Source organism: Sander vitreus, chromosome 11, assembly GCF_031162955.1.
Source record: "Sander vitreus isolate 19-12246 chromosome 11, sanVit1, whole genome shotgun sequence".
Lineage (NCBI taxonomy): Eukaryota > Metazoa > Chordata > Actinopteri > Perciformes > Percidae > Sander > Sander vitreus.
The window spans coordinates 22,691,554-22,704,218 of record NC_135865.1 but is presented as its reverse complement, the minus strand read 5'-3'; the positions used below and the strand labels follow the sequence as shown (position 1 = coordinate 22,704,218).

General features: G+C 38.7%; 1 protein-coding gene across 1 annotated transcript; it reads left to right on the top strand.

Annotated features, from left to right (window-relative positions):
- The first annotated feature begins 796 nt into the window (after window positions 1-796).
- creb1b (cAMP responsive element binding protein 1b) lies at window positions 797-12,041 on the top strand. The gene is made up of 8 exons (XM_078262387.1): window positions 797-892; window positions 4,310-4,419; window positions 4,606-4,752; window positions 4,856-4,956; window positions 5,567-5,718; window positions 6,847-7,032; window positions 7,472-7,625; window positions 7,850-12,041. Exons 2-8 carry the CDS (start codon window positions 4,318-4,320, stop codon window positions 7,992-7,994), a joined length of 987 nt encoding a protein of 328 aa, XP_078118513.1. The 5' UTR covers window positions 797-892; window positions 4,310-4,317; the 3' UTR covers window positions 7,995-12,041.
- Window positions 12,042-12,665: the final 624 nt, after the last annotated feature.

The window sequence follows — 12,665 nt, the reverse complement described above, 5'->3', positions numbered from 1 at the left end:
GTGTGACAGTGAGCACAGCATGCACAATACCAAGACCCTGAAACTGAAGCAGCTAAATGAAATTCAGCCATCATTCATTTTATTATTTACACCTGTGACATGTCAAAATGTCTTCTGTGAAGACAAATAAAGAAAGAAAGAAAGAAAAATAACTACAAGTATGCATGAGGGGTGTGAATGAATAGTGTTGAGTAGCAGAAGTAAATGTGTAGAGATTCTTTACTTAGTTGTCACAATGATGTACACAAGTCAGATGGTGGTGCAGTGGTTAGCGCTGCCACCTCACAGCTAGAGGGTCCTGGGTTTAAATCCACCGGGGATGTACTCCTGGCAGTTAACTGGAGACTAACTTGTCCGTGTGTGAATGTGATCTCAAGAATGGACCCTGTCTCGCCCAATGTACAAGCACCTCAAAATTGTAGGTTCGGTGTTGGAGTAAATGTAGGCCTGTTACAGATCCTTCACTGAAATTGCCTGTACTGCCCACCAAAACCAGTGTCATAACCATTTTCAACTAAAAATAAAAGAAGAAAATCAGTTTTATGTGATTTAGGTGAACCGAACGACCCTTTAAGTTCCAGCCTTTTATGACCATCGTGTTAATCTAATTGTTGTTCTCCTTACATAATTATTAAACTGCTTTTGGCAAACGCTTTACGAAGCAGGAGGGTGTCGTTAGGATCCGCTTCTCCTCGGTATTTCCCGCCCTTCTCCGTTCCCACGTCGGTCATTTTCGCCCACTGTCGCCATCTGCTTTCTCGTTCTTCTCCAATCTCCGTGTTGTTGTTCCCGGTGACGCGGCGGAGGTGTAGCCTGACGCGGGCTCTTACGTGTCGGCCAGAATAAAAGTGGAGCTCCGGAGGCCCGGGAGTGGCGAAGGGAGTCTGTATCGGTAAGGACGGAGCGGTGCCCGGGTCTCAGAGAGACCGGTCGCGGCCGAATAAAGTGTTGGTCTGGTCGGGTTCGGCCCGAAGGAAACAAAGAGATCATGGCGCCGCGGTGTGTTTGTAGCAGGATGGAGGGAGGGGAGGCTGCGGCTGTTTGGGAGAAAGGGAGCAAATGTGCGGCTTTGATAATGAACCAGGAGTGACAGTCTGTGGGTTAACACAACAGAAACTGTGATAGGACTTTAGCGTTGCTAATACACTCAAATGGCAAATTATGCTATAACAAACAGAGATGTATGCGCAAAGATGTGCGCTGTTTTCCCGTTAACGGCGCATTGAACACATCAGCCGCGATATGTTCATTTATTTCTGCTATTTGCTCGATTTAATTAATTAATTTATTAATATGCAATCTCATATATATTATTTCTGACTCTATACCTGCTCAACTTGTCGATAATTATCTTGTTTCTTTTTTCCATTCATTTTGTCTTGATAGAAATCGGCCATATGCAGGCCGTCGCGTTTGGTTGCATGTTGAAAACATGAACTCAGGCCTGGAGATTCAACAAGCATCTTGTATTTTTAGTTTGAATAGTTTCTTATCTCCCGGGATGTGACCGGTGTGTGCGTTGAGGGGGCGTTGCCCGGCCATGTGGCACTGCTGTCACACTTGTAAGTGATTTTTGAAAAGCAGAGGGAGAAATGTGTAAAGCCAATCATGCAGCAGAGAGAAGCTACGCACAGTGTGAGATCACTGAACAACACGTTCCCAGATCAACACTCACTGAGCCGCCTGTAGTCAGATCTCCGAGGCTCATAAGCTCCTTATTATTATTATTATTATTATTATTATTATTATTATTATTATTATTATTGGTTCAGAGCAGGATGATCAACAAGAGTTTAAAGTGTCCAGAAGATGAATTACTTTCTTCTGTCTAGTAAGACGGGGTTGAATCACAGGGGTTATTATCAGTGGTGGAAGTAACTAAGTACATTTACACAAGTACTGTACTTACCGTAAGTACACATTTGAGCTACTTGTACTTTATTAATTCAACCGACGTATAGAACATTCAAACAGATATTTTAAATATAATCAAGTGAAACAATATATAATATATATTCAGTTACTTTTATATACATACAGTGTATACCTAGAGAGACTTTGGTTTACAGTGGGAATGAGGGTAGTGCCAAAGGTAGTGGTATGGTCATGTGCAAAACCAGCATAACAGAAAGTCATACTTTCGACTTCATTTCAGAGGCAAATATTGTCCTTTTGACTTGAGCGAAACTCTGTCACCAACAAGAAATAAATATATAATATATAAAAAATATCAGAACATGGGATTCAAGACCACGTCATCATTATTGTAAGCAGTACATGCTGGGATGCCAGTCTTGTATAAACAATTCATCCAGACAAACTTGTAACCACTGTATCACCACACCCCTTTTTGGCCTTCAATGTTTTTCTTTATTCATTCATTTCATTCTCAATCAACACCACTCTGTGTCAAGGTGTCAACAAAAACTGAACACAATCAGATTCATAAATGTAGATTAGATTTATGGCAGGTTGCTGTCTTGATTAGCATCCTATTGTCATATTCATCATATTGTACATCTATTGTACATTTTAAGCACTATACGGTTAAAAAAACAAACATCTGTGGCATCTCTGTATCAGAGAAAGTGGTTTGTAAATCTTTGATATTGTTGAATACCTCGTGATACATAAGAGCCCGTTTATTATTTTATTTAAAACATCATTTAATGCCAAACCATTCGTATTCTTTCATTACAGACTTATACAGCTATCTAAGTCATAACTTCTTACATCTGCGTAGGACCTGACACAAATGTATTTTTCTCACTTTGAAAAACAGTAAGGTGCAGTGGGTCACAGTTAAGGTACTTTGAGACAAGAAAAACTTGTTTATATTGTTATTTATGGTGTAACAAACTTTGATGGAAGTGGTCAGTGGCAGAAATGGAACTATTCTGAATTGGAGGTGGAACCCCAATAAATAAGATCAGTCAACACGGAACATCATTGTCCTGTCCTGTTTGAAGGTACCTCAGGACCAGTTATCTAACAATTGCCCTGATGTTTTCCTAAGTACTCCACAACATAATTAATCAAGACCAGATGCAGATGTTATTATCAAGTGCACACATTCGGCCTCCCACACATATTTGAGTTCAGCAACCATATCTTCATACTGAATTGTATGACTAATGTTGGTGCAGCAGAAGACCAACTTTTCTTTACCATAGACTAGAACTAGAATAGTACTACATTTTTGGGCATCAGGGGGATTCCCAACCTTTTTAGATTGCAGGAACATTCTGGGAACATCCTTTGAGGTTCCTTCATTCATTCATTCATTCATTCACCTTCCTTCCTATATGATTTACAATAAATGTAAGAACATTTTCTTGAGATATCTGCAGTTCATTTTCCAAAAAAGAAACTTTATTTGAAGGACCTGAAGACAATTGGACCTAGTCTGAAATATACCTAAAGATAATTAGACCCCAAATGTTTAGAAAACCCCATCACTGGCAGCAGCATGATACTCCACCACAGTTGAAAAGAACAACAATAGTTATTTTCCTGCACTCCACAGTTCACTCTCTCAGGCTGCCTCAAAAAACATTTTAATGTGATGATTACGACGCATGATCTGATCAGAGGTGATAGAGAGTCTGCCTGGATCTAGTGGAGTGTTAGACACACAGAACTTAAACCTACGGAAATACTACCTGGTCAGTTAGAATATAATTCAGCCTAAATATGAATAATTCAGTCTATGCTCGGAACCAAGTTGAACTGTGAAGACCTCTAATCTGCAACATTGTTGTGTAGTAAAAACATTTCAACTGCATAATGAGTTACAGTAGAATAAGCTTCCAGGGACATTTTACTGTTTTATAGATGTACGGTATATAACCTAAGAACCATAAGTGAACATTCCTTGTGATATCTTACATAACTGAGATAAAACAAACTTCTTCAAGGAGTGTTCTTGGAACTTTTTAAGAATAAAGAATTAAGGGAATCTTGTTTTCTCAGAAATGGTACTTAGTTGACACTTTCTGTAATATTATATATTATAAAATAGTTATATATTATAATATTGTAGTCATTAGTGACTCCTTTGCGACCCAGTTAACATCTTTGTTGGTTTCCATGTGCATTTCAAATATACTTTTTCAGTAAATTTGCTTTTAGGTTGTGTATTGCCTTTTCTTATTTTATGGCACATTTCCTTTGTGTTTGCTTGTATGTGTTTTTCAGTTTGTATGGTTTGCTGAGGTTGAAGCACACAAACCATCTGTGATCCTGATAACTACAGATGTTGTGGCTGCAGTTAAGTTTTAACAGCTTCTCTTCAAATCTTCATCCTTAGCTTAGCCGATGAAGATGGAGTCTGTGGAGGTTCAGCAGGGAGTGGAGACGGCTGTGACGGAGGCAGAAACCCAGCACATCACCCAGGCACAGATCGCTACTTTAGCGCAGGTAACCGAAGATGTTAACACCATTAGATAAGGGGAAAAGTAGCATTTTGCTACGAGGCTCGGCAAGTTGAGCTGGTTTCCAAACATTTTGTAACAAAAACAATTTTTAATGCCATAAATGTAAAATAAAAAGTTATTGTTAAAGTGTACACACATGGCAGACAGCACATCGCTTCTGAAATTTCAGGTAACCATGACAACAGGCCACGCCTCAGCAACAGGTCCCACAGTAACGCTGGTACAGCTTCCTAATGGACAGACGGTTCAGGTCCACGGAGTGATCCAGGCTGCACAGCCGTCTGTTATCCAGTCCCCACAGGTCCAGGCTGTACAGGTAAAACACATACACTTACAGTCCTAGTTTCAGGTGTTTCATATTTAGATACAATGTACAATATAAAGAACAATAAGTCAGAAGGTTTGTTTGATTGTTCCAGATCTCCACCATAGCAGAAAGTGAGGATTCACAAGAGTCAGTAGACAGTGTCACTGACTGTCAGAAGCGCAGAGAGATTCTGTCACGACGCCCCTCTTACAGGTGTGTGTGTGTGTGTGTGTGTGTGTGTGTGTGTGTGTGTGTGTGCGTGCATGCATGCAGCACTTTCAGGAGACTGACAAGGCAATTATGATATTTCATAACCAAATCAAACACTGACATTTTTAAAGCTCATATGACAACACAACTTTGGCTTCATTATTTATTTTTTTAAGGGCATTCACCTGCATCTATGAATATTTTATCATAATTAATAATACAAAATATAGAACAAAACTCTGGGTAAAATTTGCTTTGCTGTGCAAACACCAATTCTTGTTTGTTTTTTACCTGCTTATATGGTTAATCAGTTCTTATTTTGTCCACATTCTGCTTTTTACTTTATATATATATATATATATATATATATACTATCTAGAAGTTTTTTGAAAATTAAAAATTGCTCTTATAAAAATGTGGCAAAAACAATGAGGATTACATGTATGGGGCATAGAAATGATCATCAAAAGGTGATGGGGATACTTAAACTGGTGCAATATTTCACATGACTAAGTGTAACATTTGTCTCTCATGACAACCTCAGCTCATGACATCACACTAATCTTGCCCAATAAGTTTTGTGAGTAACTCCCATTGTTGTTTGTCCCAACAGGAAAATCCTGAACGACCTTTCGTCCGACGCACCGGCTGTCCCTCGTATCGAGGAGGAAAGGGCTGAGGAGGATTCATCAGCTGCTGCCACACCTTCAATCACCACTGTAACTGTGCCCACACCCATCTACCAGACCAGCAGCGGACAATACAGTAGGTGATGTTTGGTGCAGTGGAGCTGTGTCTGAGGTTGCAGGTTGATGTAATTCAAACATCATAGTTGAACTCCACCTGTCATTACCTGTTCAAACATTACAGCTTGTGTCACAATTAGGGATGGGAATCAGATTTTTTAGTCTCCCTTTGCCAGACCTTCCTCCACAGCGGTCCGGAGGTGGGTCTCGCTAGTCCACACATCATTCCGGGATGGGAGAAAAAGGTGCTCTGGTTGATTGGCATTTCTTTAAACCAATCACAATCGCCGGACAGAGCCACGGTGCCGCTGCAAAATAGGGAAGGAACTTGTATTGGTGGAACATGTGTACGTTCAAAAGTAGTTTTAGTCGTGCAACAGAAAACTCAGATTGGACAGATAGTCTAGCTAGCTGTCTGGATTTACCCTGCAGAGATCTGAGGAGCAGTTAACCATAGTCCTCATAAATCGACTGGAGATTAAAATTCCAACGCAAAGAAAGCGGAAGGTAACGGATATCCGGTCGAAAAAGAGGGACATCCAGCGGAATTTCCAGCGGCACCGGAGCAATCCCGGAACGTCTTTGATATAGACTAGGATTTTATTGATTGTATCGACACTTCTTTTCTCTTCTTTTTTTTTTTTTACTAAAAAAAACACATTATTAGTTTAAATAAGTATTTAAAAAAAATATATATATATATTATTTCAGAACAGGAGTAGAATTTATTTATATTCTGGCGCCCAGATAGCTCAGTTGGTAGAGCGGGCACACACATATATAGAGGTTTAGTCCTCGATGCAGCGGGCCCGGGTTCGACTCCGACCTGCGGCCCTTTGCTGCATGTCATTCCCCCTCTCTCTCCCCATTCATGTCTTCAGCTGTCCTGTCAAATAAAGTCTTTTTTTATTTATTTATTTATTTATATTCAAATATAACAAAATAGTGTTTGTAGAGAAGCCACAGCAAAGTCCCTGTATGAACTCAATAATATCTCCCTTGAAACAAATCTAAATAAAATAAATAATCTTGACATTAAAACACTGAGTGAAGTTCGAAACAAGCGCGCTGCTCAAAAGACTATTTCCGTTTTTTTTTTTTTATTTGAGTAATTTCTTTCATTTGTTCCCTTTCACCAAACACACAGTTGCAATCACACAGGGAGGAGCCATTCAGCTGGCCAATAACGGTACAGATGGAGTCCAGGGCATCCAGACTCTGACCATGACCAACGCAGCAGCCGCCACCCAGCCTGGAGCCACCATCCTCCAGTACGCACAGACCAGCGACGGCCAGCAGATACTGGTTCCCAGTAACCAGGTCGTGGTCCAAGGTGAGAGTGGACTGTGTTAATGAAGTGGTGTGTAATAGGGCTAAAGCTAGCACCTAGATCCATTACATAAATGCACCTATTTTATTATACATCCTTCTGCAGAAAAGCAATTTTTCTTTCTGGTCATTTTCTGCTGTTGGTAGCAAAGTTACCTTAGGTTGACTGTTTACTATTTATTCTCTTTACTTATGTGTATTTATTGTTTGTTTATCTTTAGAGCGTGTTGTACTCTTTCCCCTATCCCTTGCTGCTGCAACAGTGTGAATTTCCCTCGTTGTGGGATTAATGAAGAATTTTAAATCTTGAATCTTGAAAGACAAAAACATTTCACTATTCTCAGTCAGCCAAACAAGCTAATAAAACATTGATTCTCCAGAAAAGTGTCTTTTTATCATTAAAAAGAACTTAACATACACTTTCTGACTACCACACCTTTCAGCTGCCTCCGGAGACGTCCAGGCCTATCAGATCCGAGCAGCCCCCGCCAGCACCATCGCCCCGGGGGTGGTCATGGCCTCATCCCCCGCCCTCCCCACCCAGGGTGCTACAGAGGAGGTCACTCGCAAACGGGAAGTCCGCCTCATGAAGAACAGGTATGAAATGAGGGGGAATCTGTGTCTTTGTATGTTTGGTCTCAATAGCGGCTTTGCTCTTGCATCACAAGTTTCCCAAAATCATATATCATAACATAACAGGCCAGTCTAAAAGCCAGTCTGGGGTAAGTGCGTTTAATAAAAATCAGACTGTATGATGACAACAAAAATGATATAGCATTCACAAAAATGCCCCCAAATCAAAGGTCTTATCCTTCCTACAGAGAGGCAGCCCGTGAATGTCGCAGGAAGAAGAAGGAGTATGTTAAGTGTCTGGAAAACCGAGTGGCCGTCCTGGAGAACCAAAATAAGACACTAATTGAAGAACTGAAAGCCCTTAAAGACCTTTACTGCCATAAATCGGAGTAGTTCCTTGTTCTGAACACCAAGCTGGGCCAAGTAGCATTTCAGTTCTCTTCAAACACTTTGACTGTTTGATACTGCCTGCCTGCCTTCCAGTTTACATATGGCTGGTTCTGCTTATACAACCTTCTCTTCAGTAGGCTATCGATAGGCCTAATGCATTTAAAATACACACAATCTATCCAATATCGGTACACTAAAACAGCAGCTACAATCCTGTGCAAGATCACTTAAAGGGTCAAATCAGCTGCTGACGATGGTTAACAGTCCGCTTCATAACACCTTTGTCTGTGAGCCTGCGTCTTATTGTCGCAGATTTGGCTAATACTCATGTTAAGTTAACACTGTCCTCATCACAGTCATTGCAGAGATACTTCACTGAAAAATGTTTGACAACAGAGTCCAGTGAGGCAGAGGAGATACTACCCTTTTATTGGGGTACAAACGTTTGTCACCTCTACTTAGACCTTAAGTGTTTAAGGCTCATATTTTATTGGCCGACTTCCAGTCAAGCATTTCCATTTGTGTTTACTATGTAAGCAATAATCCCCGACAAGTTGTCCTTGAAGCATCACCCTTGTTGCCATGGTTATCTGCAGTTATATTTAACCTGCACTCCGGTTTAAAACAGCAGTTAAATGATATAAATGAATATTTTCATTGTGTAACTGTACATTCACGGTGGTGAGTTCAGTGTTAAACAGTCCACTGGCCAAAACTATGACAACAAGATCCAGCTTGTAAAAAAAAAAAACTCATTGATTTTGAATACTATTGGAAACATTGAAAGTATGTTCAGAACATACTTTATCCTAAATAAAATTGGACAACAGTTAAGAGTCGGACATTTGTGTAACAGGCGAGCTCAGTCAGTTGCGGTTAAAGGCTTTGAATGAATTCTGAATCTCTACTTAAACCAACTCTACAACTAATTGGGCCAAGTGTTTTTAAAGATGCTACCAACTGCCGATCTTTTAGGAAGTTGAGCTGTGTGTGTCAGCAGACAGTGGATTGTTAAAAGGGGACGAATTGTAGAGGGACGTCTCACTTTTAAATTCACTCATGTTTCTCTGCTCCTCCACAACAGACGGTTGTTGTAGATGCTGTTAAATTGAGATCATTAGCAAGCGGAGGCACTGTTTTAAAGATAGATTATTGTTTTTGCAACCTGGGGTCACATTATTGTAGTTTTGGCCAACATTTCTATTAGTTATGCAAACATTTTACTCACTAGCTTAAGTCCATTATGGCAGCAACACAAGTGGCCATTTTAACTAAACCAAATTATTTGGAAGTGAAAACAAGTTGTTACGCAACCTGGGTGCTTTGACTGACAGTACTTACTGAGGTTCTGCACACAAGTAGTTTTTCAAGGAAAAGCACAATTGTAAAGGACATGAAGGTGTGTTCGTGATTTAGATACTTGGGGATTTGTTTATGACTCTCAGCTCCTGTGGCTCGCTGTGTCCCCAGATATAACTGGGTGAGTAAAATGTTGTCTCGTAACAGATGAGAGCGATGTCTAAAAAGATTTACAAAATAATATCCAGTTTGTACAAAAATGCACATTTAGTGAGTAATTTAAACACCAGAGACCTAAATGTTTCCCAGCGATCATCTCATTGTGCCACTGTAAACTGTTTGTCATCAAAAAAATGACCACCATGATCAAAGTTAACATTTTTCTGTGACATTTTATTTTTCAGTGTTTTACAATAATGTGTCTGTTTTGCGACGTCCGTTAAATGGTGGTAAAATATGGATTGCGACAAATGTGAGATTGCAGAGCCATTTTATTTAATGTGTAGCAGATTCTTTGTAAAATCTACAGAAGATATAGGCTACAATTTCATGAGTTAACACTAATAACCACGAAAATGTGCATTCTGTGAAAAGAGCTCCCTTTTGTGGGGCCGTGTGTGGTTTTTGAGAAGATATATGTACGTATTTGTCCGTTTATTTTTTTATATTACTGTACATAGACTCTACAGCATGTGTAGACCTCATGTATTTCTGTTTATTTGATATGGAAAATGTTCTTATGGCTTGTATGAAACCAACTTTGCATATTTGTAACATGCATCAATGTACAATAGAAGACAATGTATGTGTGTATTCATGTAATCCACCAGGCCTACCAATGTCATGGCAGCTAAGTGTAAAAGAAAAGGCCTTTGTTGGAGATGTTATATTTTGGAGTGCTGTATTCTGTTTAGGATCGACAGTGTTTGTTTGTAGAGAAGAGCGAGTCTGTTGAGAGCAGTCGGGGTCCACAACATATATCAGATTCATAATTAACATGAATCAGTTTCATAATGAACTGTTTTGTTAATTTGAAAACTGCACAGCAGAACCTTCGGTAGCTTCTTCCACACATGTTCTTAACTTTAAATGTTTTTTTATCTCAGCACAAACGGCTCCATCAGTAACCGTTTTTATATCTTCCAGTTCATCAAATGAAAGCACTGAAGCCCTTTTTATCTTTATTTTATTGTATTTTGACTGCATTTACTTGACGAGTTACATTATATTTTAATTCAAGATGCAAGTATTTGCTTAATTTGGAAACTAACCTGAACAACAAAACAAAAAATACTTGACATTTTTTGAGTATAAGATACTATATGTGATTTTGTTATAGAAACTCCAAATTAATTGTTTCCTCCAGTTCATATTTGAAACTTGGCATACTCGTAGAGCTCGAGTTATATCCTGGTAGCTTCTATTTCTGAGCTGCATCAATGTTCAATCTTAACCGTGGTAGTTTGACATAATCAACTTAACTCAAAGTCAACTTAATAGCTTTTTCCAAAGCTTTCAATTGCATCTCTCAGCCGTTATCAGCAGTTTGCTCAGTTACGTCATTACGTGACCAAGTATGAACTTCAGTCATGTGATCAAACGTGGACGGATCTGAGTGTGCGATACTAACCTGTCTTTGTTCAATAATGGTCTTTGGTTTGTTGTGTTGATAGCTCCTAAAGCAAGTAAGTGGACCTTGAGTTAAGTTTCAAAACCTCATTCTTAAGCTGAAAGGACATTTTTGGGGCACTAATGCTCGCTCTAACAATTAGAGTGTGTTCCTTTTATGTGTTTTGTTTCTTTTATATTACTTTCTAAAATTCATGGTAGCTCTGTCAGTTTTATTTTTCTAGTTTAAAACATGTTGATATTGTACAGTATGTATTTGTAATTTATAGATGATTAAAGGGTTAAATCAGCTAAAGAAATCCCACAGCACCTCATACTTGGAGTAATTCAGAAGGCTTTGAATGAATCCTCTCGTATTGACTCACAACACATTAGCATGTCCCGTAGCTGTATGTGTTTTACCTGTCAGTGTGGTTTAGAGAAATCTGAAAATGTTGAAGTAATCAAACCCCCACTGACAAACCAGACTTTTGGCCTCACTGATTGTAAAGCTTATTTTAGATGAGAGGAAACAGTAAATTTAATAGAATCACTATTAAGAAACAACTGATGAGTAATCAGGGCCAGGGGTTTAAATATGTGTGTGGGGCTGGGTAGCACCAGGGAAGCACTCAAAACCTTTTTAAAACCGATGCCATTATGATACCTGAGTTACTGAGATTAAAACTTTTGTGTTGTGTATCCTGACGAAAAAAAATCCACCTCTCATCCAGTGCTGGTGCTGAAAAGAACCTAGTAATAATATTTTGTTGTTGTGTCCTTTCCAACCAAAAGTGTTTTCATTTCTGTGCCAGAATGGTTTATACCCACCGGCCTCACTTGTGCATGAAACAGATTGATATCCATGTGTGTAAAAGTATATATAAAGAATTTCTAGAACAGTAATAATAACATGTTTTCTAACTTTTAATGTTAACAGTTTATATATTGCCACTTTTACAAGGTATACATTTACAATGCCATGTATTATATAGTATCTTGTAAAGACAACGTCACCCAATGATGAGTTATATGCAGTTTGTTTCAACATTGTCATCTTATAAAACTATACCAGCCCATTATTGGAAAGTGCTGTTACTCTGACATTACATCACTCTTTTGTAAACACACGCTATGTTGCAATAAACTACTCTTGAAGATTGTTATGTATTTTAATGTGTATTAATCAATGTAAACAATCCATTCATGACTGACACTGAGGAACCATGAAGGGGTAATTTTTTAATTTTAAAGAGTCCAGGTACAAGTTAGTCCAATTAAGTACAATTTTGAAGAGCTGGGTTAGCATTTGTTGACATTAATAAATAGACATTTAGTTTAAAAAATGTGAAAGTTCTGTATTCAAAATGTTTAAGTGAAGAGAAATATTACAAGTAAAATAAAGTATCAAAAGGTAAATAGTCACTATGCAGATATATTTTTTATTATATTGCAGTAGGCTATTACAGATGCATTTATGTGTATGCAGCATACAAATCTGTATTTGCAAAGTAACTAGTAACTATACCTGTCAGAGGAATGTAGTAACACAAAGTATTAATTACTCCCTTAAAGTAGCAGAAAATGGAAAAGCTCATGTCATATTGCTTGAATGAGGAGGGTGTATTGATTGACAGGTAGATAGAGTGCAATAGAGGACGGGCCTCAGTTTCCACTGTCAAAAAAGGGTGTGGGTCGTTGATGATACAGAAATAGTAGCGTTGTAAATACAGTTCATCGGTTTAAATCGTCTCCAACAGACAGCTC

Excerpts from the sequence above, each read along its gene's own strand:
- creb1b (XM_078262387.1), top strand. The coding sequence starts at position 4,318 with ATGAAGATGGAGTCTGTGGAGGTTCAGCAGGGAGTGGAGACGGCTGTG. Across the intron at positions 4,957-5,566 it reads TCACGACGCCCCTCTTACAG|GAAAATCCTGAACGACCTTT; the intron begins GTGTGTGTGTGT and ends TTGTCCCAACAG. Across the intron at positions 7,626-7,849 it reads GTCCGCCTCATGAAGAACAG|AGAGGCAGCCCGTGAATGTC; the intron begins GTATGAAATGAG and ends TCCTTCCTACAG.